Below are 25,079 nucleotides of genomic sequence, written 5' to 3'. Positions count from 1 at the left end.
GACTCCTTGTCCCGGAAAACCCCTCTTTATTTATGTCCTGTGAATTAATGGCATTCACACACCAAAAAGTCCAGGCAATAATCCTTCACAGAGTTAACTGCAGTAACAGACCTTATCAGTTCCTTGAGATAATTGCCAGTCCGGGAGCATCCAGCCACAAAGCTGTAAATTAAGCTCTGACAAGCAGTCTCTGAGGTACAAATCAGGATGAGCCAAATCTTCTGAACTCTGAACGGTTGTTTCCTATAACCACCATTTCCCTTTCCTTCTGTTTATTCCCCAGCCAGGGAGGGGCCATTCAGCATCCACCTGTGCCTTGCTTCCCAAGTCAACTCCTTGTCCTCAGTTGTTCTCCTCTCCTAACAGCTCTGCACATATGTGCATCTGGAACAGGCCCCAGCTGTTCTTCCTCCCCACTTATCTCAGCTTTCTCTGGTGGCTGGGAAATGGCCCTGGCTTTATTTCTGCTTCCAATGCAGAGCACCCATCAGAGCCTTCCTCAGACTCCAGAACTGGCCCAAGTTCCTTGTCAACCTCCTCCTCATTCGAGTCTGCCGCCAGCTCCACTGACAGCTGGTGAGCCACAGCACATGTTGCTTAGGAACCCTACCAGGTCAAAGTGAAACTCTTTTTAATCAAGGGCAACAGCACCTTAAAAACCAGATTCTTACCTTACAGAGGTCATCTCCAATGCATCCTGCAACTACATTGATCAGGGTGCTCTTGCTGCTGACAGAATTCAGTGAAGCAGTGACCGGGTAAAATTCAAGTGGGTGGTTGCCGAGTCTTAAATCTTGAACGCAGCCTTTGAAAAAGCCACCATTGAGAATGGTTTCTTGCTTGTCTGGTAATCCACCGATGTAGAGAATATCTCTTCTGTGTATTTTTATTAAGGGTGTAGAAACAGAGCCCAACTTTTTTGATGATTGAAACAAGTCTATCATGTTTGGCCCCATTCTTAAAGAAATGAAATAGAAATTTCCGTCGTTCATAATCTGCATACTTAAGAATTTGTTGGAGTGCAGACCTGACATTGCAAGTTTTCCATCTTCTAGCCAGACCTTGAGAAATAGGGACGTGTTTCTTTCTAGACCCACTAAGAAGCCAAAAGATTTGCGTGTTCGCACAAACATTGATATTGTGGTATTTTCATGACTTTCTTCTAGGGAAAAAGCAGCATATCCAGTGGTTTCCTCATGACCAAATCTTCCTGGAATGTATTCTTGCTTTCACATCAGAAAGAGAGAGAAAGTAATGACCTCTTTAATATAAAAATGCTATTTGAGTATTAACATATCATAGATCAGCAATGCCCAGCACTGAATTTATGCTAAATACTTGAAGCTGATTATACTTTTAATGGTAAAATAAAGATGAGCTTCTCTACCTGATTTTAGAGTTGTGATCTGTTGAACTGGTTTGGGTGTAGAGGTGCTAAATTTGATTTAAAATACAATGTCCCTTGAGTCAACCTGTGTTACCTAAACCTAGCCATGTGGAGCCAACTTTTCAAAACAAGGATGGAATTGGGAGGAGAAGAGGACTGGATGGAATGACTGGAGACTGGTTGAATCTGGGGCATACTCTTTTTTTAATACTACAAAGCTATGTTTCTAATAAATTCATGTTTCTAATAATTTATCAATAAAATCAATCTGATTAGTTAGCAAGTTTCTCTGAACAGCACATCAGCAAGAACTGTTCTACTAATATATGTTATATACTATAATGCATGGAAATAAGGCAATGGAAAATCAGATTGGGGTTGAGAGAGACAAAATGGGTTACATGAAATGGCTCAGTGACAATTAGAATACTGAACAGTCACTGAGTACTTTTCACTGATACTAAATTTTCTTCCTGGTTTAGCACTCCTGATACTTATCAAAGATATATTTCCATCCAGGTTGAAATGTTCATTAGATAGGCAACTGCATGGCTATTGGCTCTTTTCAGATTTCCTAGTTTTATTGTGATAGGTAAAATCTGGTCAATGACAAAAAAATGTCAATGATATGTCCTGGCAAGTAATCAAATTACTTCAAAACCAATTTTACTTTAGAAATCACATCTTTATCTTTAAATCATCAAGATACTTTGGAACAATTACAGTACAACTATAATGTAGAGCAGTGTTTCTCAAACTTGGCGACTTTAAGTCCTGTGGACTTCAACTCCCAGAATTCCCCAGCCAGCTATGCTTAAAGTCACCAAGTTTGAGAAACACTGATGTAGAGCATTTGATGCATTGTATATAGTATTTAAAGAAAAAAATTAGAAGATATCATATAATAAGCCTTAATGCCTATGCAACCCAGGGAATGGTGAAACAAATATTACTACACTGTGCTTTCTAAAGAATAGAATAGAACAGAAGAATAGAATAGAATAGAATTACAGAGTTGGAAGATAGCTATGCTTATAATTTGCTGGATTTCCTAATGAAATATATAGGAAGGCTGGATATATTTTGTGTAAACTATCTTTTATAAAATGGGAATTGCTAGGTTTCAACAAATACTGCAGCAAGTAAGGTCCAACAAGATTTTTTTTATCAGATGAGGAATAGATAAGGAATATATAAGCACAAGAGTCCCCGTGGGGAGAGGGGGCGACAAACAAGTTCAAATAAAGAAAGAAATAAAGAATAGGCTAACAAATTACTGTGTTTAATATTTAAAAAATGGAGTGTTTATGTGCATGCTTATGGTTTACAGTCCCAACTAAGGGCTGAAATCACTCAATCAGGTTGGAGAGAAGGAAGTGGACTACCCTCAATTGTTGGCCCAAGTAAACATCAATCAGTTTGGCGTAGTTCAACACAGAAAAAGCTTTGGTCTTCAGTTAGAATAGTGTTTGATCACTAATGAGTGTAGTGCCTCATTTCATTACAGTTCAATCACCTCGTTCCCTGTTAGATATCTCAGTGCCAGCATTCTCCTTGGACTTTCTCAATGACCTTTCTTTGAAACCCAAAGAGGACAAAGGAAAAATGAGGATTGACCCAGGTGGATGTTCTCCAGCTGAATGTCCCCAAGATCAGCCTCTAAGATGAGAAGCTGGAACTTGAAATAAAATAAACAGATAATTCCACTCTATTGATCAATGCAACATCATCATATTATTTATCAATTACACGAGCTAGTACTCTACTTCCCTGTATCCACATTTGTTTGAAGAAAGCTTTGATGAATAGAGTTACCATAATAGGTATCAATAGAGGGAATTTGGTTCAAGTCACAAAGCCCTGAGAGCCGAAAGAAATGCAGCTATTTACCAACCAGATATCTTGAATCCCACTAAAACTCATTTGCTAAGGAAAAGTAGGTTGACAGTTTCACAATGCAGAACAATCTTGGCCTAGAAGGACTTTTTATTTATATCTATGATTTTGTGACAGAAATAGATATTACGGATGAGTGCCAAATTCTCTTAATGTCACTCATGGCTGAATCATAGGTTTTGTCCTTCTATTCTTGGGTCAGAATGAGCATGAGCATGTGGTCCCATACACTTCTTCAATTTTAACAACACAACTAGAAATGGATCACTTTGAGAGACCCACAAATGTTTAGTTGGACCAACAATTGAGGCTATTTTATTTCCTTCATTCCTTACCTTTTTCCTGCATATAACTGGGAGTTGCCATAATTCATATACAATTTGATATGACATAGGGCTGGACTCTAGGGACACTTGTCCCATCCCATTGTAGTAATATATCATTCAGAGCAAATTATCCAAAACTTTTTAAAAACATGTGGTTTAGAGAAGGGCGAAGTGTAGTGAGAATTGGGATTCCACAAAAGGAAGAAACTAATACCTGAATGAGAGTGAGAATTGTTAGTGTTACCCAATTTTGTTGCCCAACCGAAAGCAACACACATTCACTGTATTCTCATGTGTGTCATTGCTCACAGCTACAAAATATTGAAGGCTAATTAGAACTAAGTTCTGCAACACACTCATCTTTCATAGAACAAGGAGTGTTAAGAGCATTAAACTATTTAAAATCAAAATCAATCCATAAAAGCAATGCCTCACAAACACCATTCCCAGACTTTTCTTTCATAAGCGGCACCAAAAAAACAGTGGGGCTGAGATATCCGCAGGCCATTTTTTATTTATTTATGTTTGCCTGCAGCATTTATTCTAATGAAGGAGCCTAAGACCCAGGAAAAAAAGGAGAGCGGTCACTGTGAAAATCCTTTTTGCAACTCTCAAAGGCTACCCAGCTATTTCAGTTTATTTCAGGAGGAGCAAGTAAATCCTAGAGCTTGGAGAGAAAAGTCCACTTAAAAACCAAATATAAAAATGTTTTCACTTTGTTAACGAAAGTACCTTCCATTTCTTTCTCTATGTGTTTGTTAAACCCATATGCATAAACTTTCCCTCAGATTGAAATGGGTATTTTTAACTATAAAATATCTTTCTTTCTCTATTAAGGGAGAAGTCATTTTTCTTGGTGAAGGGTGAAAGCTTACAATGCAGCAAAGCGAGCAAGTGACAGGAAGAGCCTCCACCTTACAAAGAGAAGAAGCAAGGGGAATCTTCAAAAAGGTAGCCAGACACACACATGTAGTTTTCAATTATTCTGCTTCAAAAGAAATGTTGAATATGATCTGCGATGTAGCATAAACCTTGATCAAAATTAACCTCTTGAGCCATTGCGTCTGGAGGCTGATCGGTGGTTGTGTCTTGCTTTGTTATGGTTCAGGGTATAGTGAAAAGGCTGCTCAGCACTTGTTAACCGCTTGCCAACTTTTCTTGATTAAATTAGAGTCCAAATAATATTCTTTCCCACCAGGTTAATAATATACTGGGTTGCACCAGAATCATTCTGATTTCAATTATCTCCCACTCTTGGTGCCACTTAAAACTGGCCTTCCAACAGAAAGATAATCACAGTAATGGAATACATGTTTCTCCCCCCCCCCCCCCAGGAATTCTGTCTGTCTGCTTAGGATTAGCCCTTGGCTCCTAATATAAATGTTTGAAATCCAGTAGTTTAGAAAAGATGGAAATCTGTGACCAAATCTCCCTTTCAAGCATTTTGTCCTATTTATGAAAAGTGAACAGGCAGATTCAACTGCAGTGCATTATTATTGGAAGTTGTATTTATTTTATTTACTTGAAACATTTATATAGCCACCCGTCTTCGAGCCAACTCTGGGTGGCTCCCTATTAGAAATTCAAGTTTATGCGAGGTCTTCCTGTGCTACTACCAGTATTTTCACTCTATCCAAGGAAAAAACTAAATTAAGAAATGCAATATTATGGTTATAGAGTTTTAGCGTCCCATGAAGTTTGAGCCTTAAAGAAAGTGAAAACCAAGGTACTTTAATATTGTAAACAAATTTTGATTTATCTCTTTCCATCACTGTGGCTGTGTATCTGACACATTTTTCACACACAGTATTCTAATATTCTAAAAAAATTTAAATTTAGATTTTAAATTCTTTAATTTTACATTGTTATTTTTCATTTTGACCTATTTTATCATTGTGATCTGGTCTCTGTTGTGAAATTATAAAATATGAGGTAAAATTGTGAAAAAAAGGTTTCAGAAAGTTGGGGATTTTAAACATACTTTCAAGAAAAATGTTTACAATATTTTTTTCTTATTTTTCTAGAAATCAAGATTCTTTTTGAACCAAATTTCAGGATGATTAGGAAAGTATCCCATTAATATTGATTTGAGTGAATAAAAGAAAGAAATTGTTTCCTCATTTCCTTCCTCTCTGTGCCTGTGTAAGTCTATTCTTAAAATGTTGGATGCTGCGAATTGAGAAGAATATTGTGGCCAGAATGAAAAAAAAAAACACATCTCAAATAGTTTCTAATCATTCACAACAGCTCTATTGGAAGCAAAAAACCCTCTTGGAAGACGGATGGTTTTAATTTTGTTTCATAAAGAAGCAAACGTATTTACCAGATGTAGTTCTCTTTTCCAAAGTTGCTTTTCAAACCTTTGGATAAATTACTGCCAAACTTCAAAGCTGTCGACTATAATTACGGCTCTTGCAATGTCATTTTCCAATAGGAACAACTGGGGGGGGGGGAATGTAGGTGTGGACCATGAAGAACAGCACAGAAAATATGGTACTTTTAAAATATAGGAACGCATTTTGAAGAGTACGTTTTCTAAATAACTAGCAAACTCTTTTACCAGACAAAAGCTCAAATGAATCCCTATAATTCTATAAATTACTAAATTCAGCACAATCGTGCCATGTCTACTAGCAGTGGGGTATCTGAATTGAAACAAAGATCTATAATGATATTTGTCATGCACATTCTAGCTTCCTACTTGTCCTGTCAGTGGTAAGTGGGACAACTCCCCTTTTTGTAGGAATTTTTTAGCTCCATTTTTTAGCATTAATACATTTGAAAGCAAATTCTGCAGGCAACTCAAACCAAGTCAGACATATTTGAGAAGAACGGTAGGACATATGTCTGCTCAATATGAATTGCTATGTACTTCAGTAGGATTTACTCTCAGGTAGAGAGGTATACACGTGCATGTTATAATATTCTTATTAAGTCTTGTCTGAGTGGCTGCTTTTATTTAATTTTGCATCCTTGCCTTTGACTCTGAGAACCACAGAAATTTGATTGGGAATTAACTCGTTATCAGTTACTTTGGCTATCATTTGAAATACCAATATATAAGTATCTATAAGAAATTAAGACTAAGGTACCTCTAGCAGAGAGATTTTATTTATTAGGGATATACAGCAGTTTGGAGTTAAAAGCAAAAAAGTCCTTTGGACATATAGCACTTGTCTCCAATCAGAGATAGTCCCACCTGCCTTGATGCATTCCCTGCTCTGCTCAGGAAGTCATCTTTAATCCAGCAGCATTGGATAATTTTTGACCTACATCCAACCTTCTCTTTCTGGAGATAAATTGCAACTCCGCATGGTTCTGGAAGGTTATCTGGATCCTTTCCAGTTCATCTTTAGATCTGGGTAAAGTATCAGCATGGCACCAATTACGCTTGCAGGTGACATCTGGTCATCTTGTGGGCCAATTAACTTACCTAGACCAAATGACACTTTCCATGGTCACTCATGCATCAGACAACTCTATATAAAACTATTCTTGAAGACCACTCAGAAGCTAAAGCTGTTTCAAAATGCAGTAGTGAGACGTAGTTATGGATTTTTCTTAAGTCATTCATATAACACCATTATCACTGTAATTTACACTCATTGCTAGTTTGCTTCTGGGTGCACTTCAAGATGTTGATTGTCACTTTAGGATCTGGATGCTTATGGGACTATGCTTCTTTGATTATTTCTTCCTGTCTAATAAAATCTGTCAAGATTGGCTTCATCCTAGGCTTCTTGGTATATCAGTTTCATCTGGCAAAGCTACATAGACTGGTCTCTTTTTGTGGATACACATGTCCTCAGTAACATTATTCTTCTTGAAATCTATAGTTCCAACTCTACTGTGCTTTTGTAGACTGTTGAAAATCTAACTTTTCCAAATGGGCAAGGGATTTTTTGGGGGGGGGGTGCTTTTTGAGAGATGTCTGTATAATTTTGTCCCCTATATGAGCTTTGGTAAATTATACCATTTTGGCTATTGTTGGTTTTTCTTTTGACTTCTTGATTTACTTTAGTTAATTAAAGTAAATTAATTGCTATCTAGGGTTGCAACTGGTGATTGAGGAGGCCTGCAGAACCAATAAATAAATAATCAAGTAATTTAACCAAGGGCATCTTTCTTCAAGATTGTACAGTACTTATTTAGGGTAGTTGCTGAAGAAGACATAGTTGCTTTAATGAGTTGCAGACAGCTTCTAATTCATCCAGAATATTTAAAAATGTGATTCTGGAGTGTCTCTTTGATGGGACTAGCCTGCCCCATTTGTTCCAGCAAAAAAGGCTGATTTCAGATCACATCTGTCAAAGAATTTAGGTATCTGTCAAAGAATTTAGGCTGGCGTGGTCCAAGAGAAGAGATTTTTCTGGCTTGGGCCCCTCTTTCTAGACTATTTTGCCCTGGAGGTGAGGTCTGCCCCCACACTCATGGTCTTCTGGAACAGCCTGAAAATTTGGCCCTGCCACTTGGCCTGAAACCCTGACAGGGGATGGCTGATAGGGCAGAGAGAGAGAGAGATGGGCATCATAAAAATTTAATAAAGAAATAAATACATAAACTTAAAAGTATTCCACAGAGTAATAAGTGACAATGACTTCTTAGGAAAGCTTCTTCAGTGAGAACATATTTGAACCAAGTATACATGTACATGTCATGTCTTCAAGAATGTCTGAGGTATATGGGTCTCATATGAATTTTTGGTGGCCTTTCCTCAGTTATGCAACAAGTTTGACTCAGTATATTAGGTTGTAGAGGTAAAAAAATCCATAAAAGAATAAAACAGTACCTTTCCATTTTCATTCATTAATGTACATATCACATAGACAAATAGCCTGAACTGGTTGTGGCTAATTGCTGGTGGCTTCAGGGTAGATGTATTGATATGCTCAAGATAGATGTAAAAGAGAGGCAGTATATTAATTTATATTGATATGACCTATGCCTGTATCACTCTGTACAGTTATATTAAGACAAATATAGTGGAAATGCCATGTTACCATCCAGGAGTCACTACTGCCAGTTTGCTTGTGGGCATTTAGCGCTCACACATGCATGTGCAGTTCAATAAAAATTACTCTGCGTATGCGTAGAAACAAAAAACAAGACGGTGGCACCTATGGCGCTGCCCAGAAAACCGGTTCAGAGGTGTGGCAGGCCTGGGTCACTGCCAGTTCCAGTGACCCAGGCCGCCAAACCACTGCCAGTTCGGCTGAACCGGTCTGAACTGGTAGGACCCACCACTGCTACCATCCCTTTAATTAAGGGATTTAATTACCATGTTACTCTGCAGTCTCTCTACAGTAGGCTTACAACAGAGGTTTGCAAACTTTCTCAGGCTGTAGAAATTGTTAGTTTAAATTAAACACAGTTCCCAGAACCCCTGATCAAGAGGCAAAGCTATTCTGGTATAAATATTGATCGTTCAATTGAAACTGGGTCCAGGGGATCCCTTAGTTGGACCTAGACTTCTGCAGAACATAGCTTGAAAAATCCTGACTGATAATACAATTTCAATTATATTGAAGCATCTTAGTTTTGAGATAATGTTCTTACCTGTAGTACAGTTTGGCCCAGTATAAGGCCGGTAGCAATCACATTGATAGTTCAGCCATAAGTTGTTGCAACGCCCCTTATTTTGACAAGGCTGGTACTCACACCAATCTTTTTTAACACAGCCCGATTTGACATTTAAAAATGTGTCAGATGATAAGTTTTCCAGGATAATAATGCTGAAATCCACTTCTACATCCTGAAGGCAGCCTACAAATGAAGGTGCAGAATGTGTACTATAGATATTTAGTAGAGAGCCATTGTTCCCTACCGGCAAGCCACCCAAAAATATGTTTCGAAAAGCAATCACTGCCTGCCTGCTATCCATTATGGCAGCAGTCTGACTAAGACATGATTCTGTGCAAGAGCTCTTGTGTAACTTCAGTGTTACTGCTCTGCCTATGGTGACCTCCACTGAATGCCATTCGCCATCATTGACATTATAGGCTATATGTAAAAAGGCCTTCAGTTGATTGTTGACTTGCATGGATAAGTATAAACAGCCATTCTGTAACTCCAGCTTCACAAATGTGTCTTTGTCCCCTCGGTAAAATATCAAAGTTGTTGGCTGAACAGTCAAAAAACTAAGGTTTATGTTATAAAAATAGTCCTCGGAGGAGGGTGCAATGCTGTTTACCTGAAGATACCCATTTCCCTGAAAAGACAATGTCGTCGTGGTTTCACAGTGTACTCCCGTGTAGCCAGCTGAACATATGCAGTTAAATCTATGTTGTCCATTTCTTAAATGAGGAATACACAATCCCCCATTCAGACATGTATGTTGAACACAGCCAAAGAGGATTTCTGTACAGTTCTGACCACCATAAAAAATCCCATCTTTCTCTCCAGTGAGACAATGGCAGGTATAACTCCCAAGGGAATTTTCACAGGTCCCTCCATTCTGACAAGGGTTCATGTGACATTCGTTGATGTCATTTTCACAGTGAATGCCTGCAAAAAAAAAAAAGGAACTGGATTATTTCACACATTTAATTTCTTGGCATATATACATACATTCATACATGCATATATTCAAATTGTATATCCTGTGAAAATTTACGGAAACATATATAGCTTGAAATGGATCTATACTAGTCTCCCTTTATTTATTTATTTATCAGCATAAATACATACATACATACATACATACATACATACATACATACATATATATGCTGGTTTTGTTGTATTCGGGTCTTTTCCCGTGTAAAGTTGAGATTGTCTTTGCAACGTTTCGGCAGGATCGCACCTGCCATCTTCAAGCGTGGGCTCAAATTATATATATATATATATATATATATATATATATATATATATATATATATATATATATATATATATATATATATATATATATATATATATATATATATATATATATATATTCAAGTTACAAAGAAATATGAACTATATCAATAATTTCATTATTCTGTGTATGATGAAAATGATACTTGAGGGCAAAATGTTAAAAGAAAAGAAACCTACACATTCATCTGGAACATAGTAATTTATCCTCAGCTGGAGCCTTAAGAAGAAAAGAAGAGTGATCCCTTAGCTCTGCTTCTGCTTGTTGCTAACCCTTGGCTTTGTCTGAAGTCATTAATACCAGTGTCTAGGAAACTGCAGAAATATAGAACAATTGCCTTTTGATTTTGAGCTCTTCTTTGATAATGGAACAGCTACATCCTCAGACTAGGAAGGCAGAAAAGGAGTAATGGAGGCTTTATCTCAACTAGTGTAATTATTGGTTCCCATATTCTTCCAGCTTTGTTAAGCTTTTGATCCTTTGCATATAATACTTAGTCATAATCCAGCTCTCTGTGACTTCAGGCCCAATTGCAATATATACAAAAAGATAGAAGGGACTAAAGTCTAAAGAAAGAAGGGACTAAAGACGGGGGAGGTGGGGGAGTTGGGGGAGGTGGAGACCATTGCAGAGACATTCAGTCTATTTAATTGGAAACAAAAAGGCTGCTGGACTGTCCAGATTACATTTAAAGTGATATTTCATATTGAGGAGGAGGATTCAGACAGATCATCCTAGCAAGAGTCCATACTGCTCAGAAATTATTTAGTAAACTTGCACAGGGGGGATCCAACTGTAAGGGAAGAGTCAGAATCTGTAGTTACTGGCTCAGATGGATGCAAAAGAGACACCATGGTTTTGTTTAGCATCAGTACAGGATACAGTACAGGGGCAGGATCTACTATCCAACAGTTATGACTTCTTAAAGGCATGGAGGCATCTTGGGAGTTTTAAGATGCAATGAGAAAAAAAGAAAGGTGTCCCTCACTTTTCCATTCCAGGAATGCTCTCCATGGCATCCAGCTGCTGTTTTCAAAGATTTTCCCACCACTTTGTAATTAACTTTTCTTCAGCCAACACTAAATCTATTCTTCTTGATCTATACTAAATCCTACCATAGAGTTCATAAATTTAACCCAGCTACCAATATTTCTGTCCGGTATGCTGACTCTTGCTTTCCTTCCTTCCAACATAATAGAGGGTTACCATTAAAATCACTCTTGCTTTCTGACATCTTTTTTTTTTTACTGCAGATACTGAGATTAGTGCCGTATCTTTTCTTGCAGGATAAACTAAATTCATCCTTGCCACAAATGACTCTCTCTCCACCAGTAGTTAGCCATGGAAGTGCTAAACAAATACTTCACCACCAAGGCACCTGCTTAGAGGACAACCTGTCATATGCTACAGTCAGGGATTTGATGTCAATGCAAAACCAGCCATACAGAGTGGCTTACAAATAAGTAGTTTCAGTTCACCTGGTGATGTCTATGTTGGGGTTTAATGCTCCCCATCTGCTCACATTCTGTAAAATTATATTAAGATTTATCTAAATTAGTGGGGAGCTCTGCCTAGTAAAGCAAATTCAGGGACTGTTTTACTCATTTTCTTTTTTTTTTAATAAAATTTTTTATTGGTTTTTCAACATTTATAGGGAAAAGGGTAAATGGACAGGTATACAAATTTTGGCAGTTGCAAAATGTGGCAGGCGTCCCTCCCTCCATACTCATAGTATACATTTATATATAATGCATTGGTATATAATTGATTACAATCAGCATATTAGTTCTATTACTAAATTCAATCAGATTAGACATTACAGTATAAAATCCAGATATAATTCCATTATCACTTTCGGTCAGTTTATAATAATATGATTTTCTTGTTTATTTTTGTGATCTGAGTCTTCTTGCTATTGCCCCATCTCCCTCCACTGGCAGAGCTCTGGCCCCTCCCGTGTCCTGTGTGTCCGTTGTAGTGTCTTGTGTTTTTTCTAGGAGTGTTTTGTTTTTTTCCATAAAGGCCTGCGCCTCTATGGGTGAATTGATTCTGATTCTTGTCTCCTCCCAGAATATCAGCATACCTTCAGGCATCAACCATCTAAACCACACCCCTTTCTGGTATAATTTATTCGCTAATTGCGAATAATTCTTCCTTTTTTCTCTAATCTTCTTAGGGATCTGCTTCAGAATGGTTATCTCCGTATCATGGTATGTCAATGCTTGCCCCCTTTGTACACCCAGAATTTCATCTCTTGTGCTTTTTCTAAGAAATGTAATGTGAACCTCCCTAGGTACATTGTGTGTTCTAGCATAAGCTGAGTTCACTCTATAAACCAGGTCTATATCCCACCCCATCTGTTGTTTTTCTTTGTGTGTGTAGTCAGCCAGGATGTTTGTCATGATGTCCTTTATGTTTTCCCCATCTTCTTCTATAACATTTTGAAATCTAAGGTAATAGGACATTCTCTCAAATTCTATTTTCATCTGTTGGATGTCAAGATCTTTGTTCCCTTTCTGCACAGCTTCTACCCCCCCTCACCTCCTCCACCCCCCCTTCCACAAGATTCAGTCTTTGTGAGTTCTTATATATTTGGGCTTGATTTTCTTTAATTTCATCTTTCATTTCCCTTAGCTGTTTCTTGATTTCCTCCTGGCCCCGTAGAATTTGTTGAAGCATTTGTTGAAAGTCCATCTCTGTAGTCTTAGGTTGCATCAGTTCTGATATCTTTGACTGTGTGGCTGGACTGGATGTCGCGGATGTTGGAGCAGAAGTGGCAAAGCCAGGTTTTCCAGGAGGTGGTCTTTTAGATGCCATCCTTTATAACGTTAGAAGTTCAGTCCATATATAAGATAGACAGTTAGAAAAGAAGGGTAGCCAGGTGAGTCTCGGGAGCAGAAGAGCCAGGCAGAAGAGAGTCTCTCTAATAAGTCTGGCAATAGATAGAAAATTTCCCCTAGGAAGTTTAAAAAATACCAATCCACAAGAGATTCCTCTGGGAGACACGGAGACAAAGACCGGAAGCCTGAATTTTAAAGGTGGAGTCAGGTTTCACAGTTCATAAAGACAACGGAAGTGTGCCATCTTGCCCTGCCAGTTTTGGGCACAGAGGCATAACAAAGTTTTAAAAAGTTCCAAAAGTCCTCAAATCACAGTAATATGTAGAAATAAGTTGAAGAGAAAATCATCTCAGCCTGGGTGAGGCTTCATTTGTTGGCTCTCCCCCCTCCTCCTTCCCTGGGGGCTGAGAGCAGAATTGTTCCTCGCCGCTTGTCCAAGGGGGGGAAAACCCCCCTCCCTCCAGCCACACCTCCAAAATGCTCCGAAAGTAAAAATCTTTTTAAAAAGCTGAATAGTTCTTCATGCAAAGTAGGGAATGAAGAGAGAAGCAACCTCACCGCACTGCAGCCGCTTCCTTCTATTGTTGCATTCTCCAGTCGGCTTATAGCGAGGCGCGAGGCGCAGAAACACGAAGCGCCCTCCAAGCTTGCTCCCCGGTGCCTTGGGCGCGCGAGAGACCTCCCGCCGGCCGCCGCTGCTGCAGGAGTCCTCCGCGATGCCGCCCCTCCGGCAGGACCCCTCTGCGGGGTGTCCTGTGCCCCCCAAGGAGTGGGGAAGCCCACCGGGGAGCCGGAGCGGGCAAAGAGCTGCCCGTCGCCGCTGCCGCCGGAACCGGAACTCTGTTTTACTCATTTTCTTGCATCTGGCCTAGAAGAAGCTGCACGAAAGAGCCAAGAAGTATCTCTGTGTTAGGAAGGAAACATTATTTATCCATTTTACATTCATGTCTCCCAGTGCAAATGACTTCCTTGAGTCACACGACAGCCATGAATGAAGCTGCATATTATTTGTTGTGTTGGAAAACATATCTGATAGGAAACAGTTCCAGGAGCTCATTTGTAAAGTCAGTACATTTCCTTTCCACCTTTTAAATTAAGCGACACGCTTCTCAATTATGAGAAGTAATCAAATGTGCCAATGCAGTAAAACACATTTGCTAAGACAGAGTTAATATATGAAGTATCAGTAGGGTTTCTTTGTTTGTTTTAAACAGCCTGTACATAAGAAAATGCTTTAAAAACAGGACCCCCCCCCCCAAAAAAAAACCCCTCTACCATCCATGAACACAATAAGACAAATTAAGCCTCTAAGACAAATGAAGAAAATGTAAGAATTTTTGTATTGGCTTTTAATGAGTCTCACTTGGGTTTTCAACATTCGTATTCTGGCATACAATGAAGGAACACTTATAGGAACTGATCCCTCTTAATACTACTTGATACAGCTTGGTATATCCCTCTATAGGTAAAGGTAAAAGTTCCCCTCGCACATATGTAATAGTCGTTCCTGACTTTAAGGGGTGGTGCTCATCCCTGTTTCAAAGCTGAAGAGCCAGCACTGTCCAAAGATGTCTCAGTGGTCATGTGGCCGGCATGACTAAACACCAAAGGTGCATGGAACACTGTTACCTTCCCACCAAAGGTGGTTCCTATTTTTCTACTTGCATTTTTATGTGCTTTCAAACTGCTAGGTTGGCAGAAGTTGGGACAAATAACAGGAGCTCACTCCATTATGCTAGGTATTTGAACCACCGAACCACTGAACTGCCAACCTTTCTGATCGACAAGCTCAACTTCTTAGCCACTAAGCCACCATGTCCATCTGGGTTAAGCCATGTTTATTATTATGGTTAAGCCATGTTTATTATTAAGGAAAACACTGCAATTGTTTAGTAAATCATACAGCCATTAAGTGAATCCAGCTTCCCCTACTGACTTTGCTGGAAGCCTACTGGAAAGGTTGCAAATAGTGATCACATGACCCTGGCATGCTGCAACCATTGTAAATGTGAACTGGCTACCAAGCATCTGAATTTGATTACGTGACTGTGGGGATGTGCAATAGGTTCTAAAAATTAATTTATAATTTAAAATACAAAAATACACTAGGAAAATAAGGGGGAAAGAAGGGAAGGGAAAAGTGTAGGGAAAGGGAAAAAGTGAAAGAAAAGGTGCTAACTTCTGATTCTCTTTGATGCAATAGAATAAGATAATAGCATTAAACCTCAACATTATTACTTTTCCATAGTAGTGTAAACCAGGGGTCGCTAACCTTGGCAACTTTAAGACTTGTGGACTTCAACTTTCAGAGTTCCTCAGCCAGTGAATCTGCCAAGGTTTGAGACCCCTGGTATAAACTAACTATTCTTATAACAAACCTAACTAGTCAGTAAAACCCAAAATCAAACCTGGGAATGTGCAATGATTGTAAGTCACTTTTTTGTGTGTGCTTTTGTAACTTCAGAAGGTCAATAAATGAATGGTGGTAAGTTGAGGACTACCTGCATGCTTTTGCTCTTGAATGTAAGGAAAGGTTGCAGTTCAGTGGCAGACTGCATAATTAATATACAGATGTTCCCAAGTTCCAGCCCAAACGTTTTCAAGTATCAAACATCTGTCTGAAACCTGGAGAGCCGCTTGAGGTCACTATAGAAATAATGAGCTCAGTTGGTCTGACTTGTAGGGAAGCTGCTCAGATTCCAGCTCAGATCTATCTGCTCAGGACCAAAACAATGACATTCTAAAATAAACATGTTTATGATATACCAGACCAGGGCTTAGAAACTAAGCAAAATTAGGCATGGTTTGAATTTGGATGGAGAAACACCAGATACCTAGAAAGCATCTGAAAAGAAGAAAGTGGTAGTGAGTGTTCATATTGTTCCCTAGGAAATGACATGGATATGATACTGTAGTCACCAGGAGAATTGTATTTTTCTAGTATTATATGCATGTATATAGACACATACAGACATGAAGGGGGACAGGTGTAAGAGTATTTGCAAATTAAATGAATAAACATTTAAAACTCAACAGAGCTCACAATAGATGTGAACTCCCCAAATTTACAGAATTTTGAGGCACTGAGATAAGAAAATCATTAATAGTTATAAAAGCATCTATGTTGTTCTTTTTTTTTTAATTTGCAGGGGACAGATGCGATTGAACAGTTATATTTAAAACCTAGAATATTTCCAGTCTGTTTTATATATAACTCTGGTTAACATTCTGCTGTTGAAAATAGGGTACTACAAAAACCGGACATTTGGCAATTTAATCTACAGTCTAGAGCAATTTAGAAATAAAACATCAGAATACAGTTGAGGGAAGGAAAAAAAACCGAAAATGAGACTCTATCGTTATAACATAACTCTCTTCTTTCTATAATCTATCTTGTCTAATCATCAGAACAAACCACAATAGACATTACTGGTCTTTCCCCCACAGTTCTCCAGATAGTATCTCCCACTTTTTGTATGCAGATGCCCTAATGTTCAGAAAAGAAAGGAAAGGAGAGAAGGGGAAGGGCAGGGAAAGAAGGTTCACTGAAGTTGCCTCCTCTTCAACACAGAATTTGAAGTTTTGTAATTGGAGAAAATAGTTGCAATACTAGCTTTGGATAGTTTGCTGCCTATTTGTGCATTAGTTCTGCAATTCGCAGTCCTAACATTATTTGACTTTTTTTTTCATTTTTGCTTTCTGTTTGTAGAGAGCAGAGGGAATGGCCTTGAAGGATAGGTCAGGTAAGAGGAGCTTAAGCCTGGGCAAAGGAAATAATTGGAGAAACCTTGTCAGACAAGCTCTTTCTTAGTTTACATGAAGATAAACGAAGGAAGCAGGGGGGCAGGAGAGAGCACGTTCAGATTTGCAAAATTCTGCTGCTATTGCTAATATAATAAAAGTAGTCTTAATCTATTTGACGTTAATGTCTTAGTTTGGTGTACTTTGTAGGGCTGAGATTCTTTAAGATATAGTAGAGAAATAATAAATGAAACATTGAATATCACTATCCATAGTTTGTGGAATGGGAATCTGACTATTACACAACCCCACAAGAGTCAAACTGATATATTTTATATGTCTGTATGCTGATAAGAGATATCTGCTGCTCATTTGAATGTTTACTACTGAGACGCCTAGTTGGTCTGAAAACCTGAAGAATACATGACAAGTTAATTTTAACTTCTTTTTAATTGTATTTTATTAATTTATTAAATAACATGTTTCTATATAAAATTAACTAGGCAATTTATTTACTAGGAAGGGACATAGAAAATATATTATTAATTAATAGAAAGCTTGTATTGCATTTTTAGTTCATGTATTTCATTTTAAGTCTGCAAGCTAATGTTTAACTGGAAAAACAAATGTGTGCATCTACTTTAGGTTTTCATGGATACTTCTGCAAACTCTTCTTGTATATGTGGATAATAATTCTTATTGCTTCACTGGAAGAAAAGGCCACTGTCATTATGTTAAGAGGGTTAAGAAACATTTATGGAACCACTGCATGTAATACAATCAAATTGAGACACTTATAAATGAGTTCCATAAAAAGACTTCCATGGAAAGATATTACAAGTTATTACAAATTATGTTTTCAAGACATTCATTGTTCTCAGCCATTATAGGCATCTGCTAATCCCCATGTCCTGTAGGTTCTTACATAGAAAAACCACCAATCTATGTATAAAATTTCTGATTTAATGTAGTTTAGGTATTTCATTCTTTCTGTAGCATTCTGTAGTTCTCATATTCCATACTGATTTTTCCCCCCAAATGATTTGAATCATCACCTATTTTTATTCTATTTATAAATATTATTTTCTTTTTGGCAATTCATTTAGATGGTTAATTACATGATACTTTAGCTAACCCATTTCACATAACCTTTCCTTCAACAGTTCACTTGCACACTAATTGTTAGGTTTCAGAAAAATAAATATTAGAATTATTTTTCCATAGCTTTTTCAAAATATATTCTGTTGCATTAGAAGCAAACTGATTTTCAAATTGTAAGTTTCAGATAACAGTGAGTTAAAAATGACTTAGAATGAAAAGGGAAAAAAAATACCTGTGATCATTGTCATGAAAAGACCCCAAGTCTGAATCTTAGCTCCAATCATTTTCCTCCAAAGTAGATGTGATTCCTCTATTAGCAATTTCCATGGGACATGCATTTATCCATTTCAAAATGAGGACTTGGAGGGTTTGTTAATATGCTTGTTTTGCCAGTGCAGATTGACAATGCAGCCAGATAAGTAAGCTTAACATAAATCTGATTATGAGTTTACGCAACGGCTGTGTGTTATATGTTTGGGTGTGATTCCAAGCATACCTGGATGTTAATTTTGGACATAATTTAGCAGCGAGATGTGCTTTTCTGGGAAGTGTGTCAATAGCCAAGACATATTATGTTTTTCCAATGCATTGTCAATGCATTCCATCACTAGTCAAATATAATACTGCTACCTGCTGAAGCTACCTGAACATGCAAAGTGAAAATAATGGAACACATATGAAGGCAACTGGCCTAGAACCAGCTATCACTGGCCTGAAATCAGCTATAGAGAGACAAGACATAACTTCTGGTTAATAAGAGAGATCTTTTCTGAGTAGTTTTTCAAGTTGAATGATGACTGCAATGGATGTGATGTCAAAGAAACTAAATTGCAAAACTATGATGTAACACAGTGGTTCTCAACCTTTTCTTCATCATTTTTAAATACCTTTTGTGGCCACAAACCCTCAAGACTTAGCTGAAGATTTAAATCATAACATTTTTTTCAAGCTTTCACGGACCCCCTGTGACAACATTGTGCACCTCCCCCACCCAGGGGTCTGCGGAACTCAGGTTGAGAACCCCTGATGTAACAGATTCATTAGGGAAGGAGGATTATACACAGAATTCTGTTGAATGCAGAGTAAGATGATCAAAGTAATATATGTCATTTCTATACTGATGCCATTTGTATTGTTTTATATAATACGCGTGATGGTACCTTTCTGTAAACAATGTGTCACTTGCATGATGCTATATTTCAGAAATGATGCAAACTGTTGTGGTAATGCAGCTCACTGCTTGTGGAGTCTTGGTATAGTAAGGCAGGAGTTGGCAATCTACAGCCTGAGGGCCAGATGAGGTCTACCACCAATTTTTATACAGCACACAAGTCAAGGCTGGGAGGGCAGATAGCAGACAGTCAGCTGAACTCTCAGGACAAGGGGTAGTGCAGACGGCTGGAAATATAGTGAACTGGTGGGATGGCCTATCAGCAGCATGCTGGTGCCAGCGTGATCCAATAGTTGCTATGTTCCACAGCCAGCAGACCTGTATCCATTGCAAAAAATTTGCCAACCCACTGAAAATCTGGAAACTCAAGATTTCACTGTATACTCTGTAATGGGTTTCTAGATTCTTTGGATCTTGAATTTAGAGCAGTAATGCTCTTATAAATTGTGTCTTATTTAAAATATATCATGGGAATAGACAGCTGCTATGAGGCATCTTTTGAAACTGGATCCAAAGATTTGCATTGTCTTATAACATATATATTTAGATGTTGCCAGTTCGTATTTCTAGTGTGGCCTAGAGTAAAATGCAGGTGTATTTGCATGCTTCTAAATAAGTGGTACAGTTTTACGGAGGCTTATTGCTAAGAAAGCGAGCACAGGTTTTTAGTATAATAATCCAATTAGGATTAAAGGGAGTTGCCTTTTATAGAATCTGTCTACTTTAGTATGATCAACACTGACTGATAACTCCAGAAACTTTTTTGTCCAAAATCCATGCAAAGTGCTTTATCAGTAGCTAAGATCCTTTTATATTTTTGCTGTTGTAGCTTCTAGAAACCCCTAAAAACAGATGTATATAAATAATTTGTTTAAAAATTATAGTTTGGAGAGAAAAATAAGCAAAAAAGGATCAGACATTCTGATGAATTAATCCATGAAAGTAGATTCTGTTGAACTCAATAGGAATGACTTTAAAAGCACTCCTCATACACACACAGAGAGTACTTCACTGTAATTTCCTACCCAATTTTAACACCTTATACCTTATATGTTCCTTTTTGAAAATATAATGAATAAGCAGCAGCATACTTTAAGGCTCAGTATATTCAAAGGCTTGTTCATTCTGAAGTGCTACATCAAATTTTATTGAATAATCATGGAAATTCAGATGTTACCACATCTATGTCACTAATTGTCAAGTGATAATTGCTCTTTGCTGTAAAAAAGGAAATGAACTTTCATGAGGGCTGGAGAAAAGTCGAGTGAGCAAGGAAGTAAACCAGTCAGCTAAAATAATGATAATTAATCCTTATATTTCAGGGCATAAGCATACAATTTTCTATAAGAATCAGCAATCATTTCCCAACCATTCGCCTCAACCGCTGGATGAAAGGAATACCATACACATAGAATACTGTCAAAAGCAGACCCATTATGGTGGCTGAATGGATTGATTTATTCAAATAAAATAATGTACAGTATCTAATTTTGTTTCCATTGGAAACCACTTCTAGATTTTGTATTTGTGATGGGGGGGAAAAATAAAACTTTGATTTTGGTTTTGCTAATTTAGATAGTGGTTGTTATAGAAATGGCTGGTATATATTATTGTCTAAAAGTAAAAAATGGAGGCTGTGATGTTATTAGCTTTTACTGTGCTAAAAAAAAGTCAGAAGTCAATGCCTTTATCCACCCCCTTTGACTCACACGCTTTCTCCTTTCCCCCTTTTCCTCCCCTAGTTTCTCATTATTTTCATTTTCTTTGCATTTTATATTCTGATAAACTGATAAACATTTTAGAAGTAACAAAGCAGACCTGTTATGAAAAGGCATGTGAACATTTGTCCATATGTGTAGTATATATTTTGAGAGAGATGAGGAAATCTGCCTGTGGAAATCCACAAGTTCTTGTGAAAAAAGTACATTTGAATTTCTATCAGAACTTTTTTTTAATGCATTGAGGAACTGTTGGAAATAGAGCTAGAAAACAATAAAGTTAGGAGAAACATATACATATTTAACGACAGGCTTACCACTTCAGAAGCTATATATTTCTTTTATTATACTTTAGGCTAGATATCCCGTTTTAACTGTCTTATACTTGACCTTAAGCAATCCAATTAGAATAGCATTGCTCATCACATTGTGCTTGTTATTGGGACTAGTATAAGAGATTTTCTTCTTCTTCTGTGGAATGGGTTCTGGTTCTGCGGAATTCTGCTAAATTCATTGGGAATCTACTCCTTAGTCCATAGAATTGCTACTTTAGCCTGAAATGTCATGAAGGTTTTTCTTTTTAACCTAGGCCTAAACCCCATTAAATTTTGCGAGATTTCATTCTGAGTTGAGTCACTCAGATGATTTAGATAATAGTCTCTTACTCAATATATGTTTATAGCTTTATGAGCTATGGTGATGCATTGGCTAGAGTGCAGCACTGCAGGCTACTTCAGCTGACTGCTAGCTGCAATTTGGCAGTTCAAATTTCACTGAAGATTGACTCATCCTTCCATCCTTCTGAGATTGATAAAATGAAGGCCCAGATTGTTGGGGGCAATATGCTGACTCTGTAGACCGCTTAGAGAGGGCTGTAAAAGCACTATGAAGTGGTATATAAGTCTAAGTGCTATTGCTATTTACAAGTTTAAATGCTAGGGACACATCAGGAAGGAGGAGGCTACTGTAAACTGTGGATTTTCTCACAATGGTGGCATTGTGGGGAGAGAGCTGAGTTTTCATAGAATGGCTGCAACAAGTTTGTGATGACATAAAAGCTAGTTTGGTCTAGTGGTTAAGGCACCAGGTTAGAAAGCAGGAGAATGTGAGTCCAAATTCTACCTTAGCCGTCAGAGCCAGCTGGGTGACTCTCTCTCAGCCCAATTCACTGCACAGGGTTGCTGTGTGGAAAATAGGAGGAGGAAGGTGTATTGAATATGTTCATCACCTTGAGTTATTTTTAAAAAGAATAAAGGTGGGACATAAATAATTAAAAATAAGTAAAGAAATATGGTCTGTAATGAAAGACTTATTGACCAGGTGGCTAATTGGAGAGGTTGCTTTTTATCATCCTCTGCAACTTTTCATGATGCTTCCTATCACCTCAGCTTACATTTTGGCTTTAAGCTATATCTATTTGAGAATCAATTCACTGTAGTGGTCAAGGCACTGGATTAGAAACAAGGAGATTATGAGTTCTAATCCTGATTTAGGCATGTGTTTGTGTGTGTGTGTGTGTGTGTGTGTTTGCCTTTCTCTTTCTCTCTCTCTCTCTCTCTCTCTCTCTCTCTCTCTCTCTCTCTCTCTCTCTCTGTATCTTTTTTATTTTAACATGCCTCTGCAGCTTAAAAATGGACTAGAAACAAGATGATATTGAAGTCTCGTGCTTTCCTTTGTGGCAGCATGCTAGCTTCCAATTTCTTTTCAAATTACACTAAATTGTACTTGATGGTCATTAACAGGCATCTTTAGATATATCTGGTGTTGAAGGAGACGATATTGCCTGGTGCAAGTTACGCTATTTATTTAGTTAGTTTGTCCAACGTGTAAAAGATAACAGGTATAAGTATAAACATATATATGAACACAGTAAATGGTATGAATAAATGGAGACAGTAGGATAGGGACAGTAGGCACACTGGTATGCTTATGCACGCCCCTTACAGACCCCTGTAAATTATGCAAGTTATGTTTATAAGAAGACTTAACATAAGCTTACAGATTCAGAATTTGGGCTGCTTCTTCCTCATTAAAGACTCTTGTACTGTTAATCAGTGCACCCTCCCTAAAAATGCATGATATAACAGGAATTAAAGTGAAACGTACATTTTAAAGAACAGACACAACATAACATAACAGAAAAAGGGCAGAATCATTCAGAAATGTGTGAATTTGAAGTCAAGTCAGCTCAGAATCTTTATCTTGGAAAAAGTAAGACAAATAGGCTGTTTTAATTTTATTTTCTGAGATGAGTGTACTTATTTATTTAATTTGTCTGTATTGCTTCTCATATATCTCAGAAAAGTTTAATGACAATGCAAAATAAAAAATATGTTATACATTAATGTTATATGTTAATGTTAAAACAGTCACTACTGTTTCATCTATTTTGTTGACAGTCACGATAAACTTGACTTATTATTTTGCTCTGAGTTCCTTAATGTATTTCTGACTGTGATGGCATGAAGTTATTTTGGAATTGAATTGCAGTCATGGCTACAACTAGAATAAATTGCTTACATGGTGAGATCCCCCCTTTTCTTCCTTCCTGCTATCACTTCCTGTTGTTACCCACATCTGTCCAAAGGACTCCCCAACATTTCAGAGTATATTAGGAGAATGGGTTGGGATGTAGAGAAGATGAAGCAATTTGAACTGTCCAAGATGTTTGTATAGAGGAATGTAAAGATAATGGTTTGTGAAAATATGCAGGAGCAATTAAGAGAATATAAAATATAACTTAGTCCTGGGAAAGGGATCCATGACACGGCAAAGAAATTCAAAATAACCCTGCTTTGTTTGATACAGTGCCTTCTGTTTGCTTTAGTGAGATTGCGCAAATGTGTAAGCTCAAAATTCATTGGAATGAAAATCTTGGAGGAAGATTGGTAAGAAAATTTCATCTTCACTCCTGAAAACACTTAAGGTTTTAAAGCATGCTCAGTTGCATGCAATTGAATACAATTACACAGAGGGCTTGGGCAACATCCAATCTGCTGTGAAAAGGTCTGTGTATCTTGTCGCTTGTTGGCTGTTTCTTGTTCACTCTAATTGAGATAGGCATGTATATCCATTGTGCTGTCTAGTGTGAAACTGCTCCTACCTTTAAATCTTGCCCAGGGATACAGCAGCTGGAGAAAACAGTTCAGTGGTTTTTGAGAATTGTGTATTGCAGAAGTGCAATGTGTATAAATAATATGTAAAACTGGCTAGGTTTACATAATCTCATTGTCAAATCATGTTATAATATAGTCTAAGAGCTAGCAAGGTAGAAAGTGATAGTTTTAATAGGGACGGACTAGTTGAAAAAAGAGAATAGCATTTGGAGTAGCATTGAAGATGGTCTGAACGTTATTCATCTGGAATGAACCACTATCTTAGTTTCGATATGTGTAGATAATATACTTTGGAATGAGGTAAGGAGGTCTGATGAATATCTAAACAACTCCATGAAATAGAAACTTTAATATGATTAGAGATGCAATAGCTGTGATTCAACTAAATTATGTGAACTCTGCCTTAGACACTTCATCTGCAAAATTTTTGCAATCTAAATTTGCTGTATTAGGATGTCTCAAATTCAGGTCAAATGTTATTCACATAATAGTTGGTGACGTCAAAACAACTGTAGCTTCCCTGAAAATATAGCCATATTTAATTATTCAGAAATCCTTAATTTGACTGCATCATTGGGTATTATGGAATTTTTTCCCCTATTGAATGATATGGAATGGATCAATTATTGCAGTTATCGGATGATGAACCAGGTGGTATCTTTCCTTCAACAAACTCAAGAAAAAAGAATTAGGGCTTTTCTATACACCGTGGGAGCCCTTTGAATTGGTGTCTAATTGCTATAATTGAGTTACATGAATAAGCTCACAACAGCAATCTTTTTTATAAGACATCCAGATTGAGGTGTGTTAACAAATACTGGAGAATGTATATTTGAAGTGGCAATGTCATCTCAATTATCTTTTTACCTCGGTGATCTCCTGTGGCATGTCAGCTCCTAATTGTAGAGTATTCACAGATAAATA

General features: G+C 37.5%; 1 protein-coding gene across 1 annotated transcript in view; it reads right to left on the bottom strand.

Moving 5' to 3' along the window:
* The window catches only part of CRB1 (crumbs cell polarity complex component 1), a gene marked incomplete at its 5' end in the record, with an annotated part of 107,636 nt that overhangs the window by 32,054 nt on the left and 50,503 nt on the right, over nucleotides 1-25,079 (bottom strand). The window contains 2 exon segments of the mRNA XM_081949153.1: nucleotides 672-1,222; nucleotides 9,166-10,113. Coding sequence (XP_081805279.1) covers nucleotides 672-1,222; nucleotides 9,166-10,113 — 1,499 coding nt within the window.

This window comes from Natrix helvetica (assembly GCF_964273705.1).
Source record: "Natrix helvetica genome assembly, chromosome: 3".
NCBI classification, from domain to species: domain Eukaryota; kingdom Metazoa; phylum Chordata; class Lepidosauria; order Squamata; family Natricidae; genus Natrix; species Natrix helvetica.
This window is presented reverse-complemented; position numbering and strand designations above follow the sequence as displayed.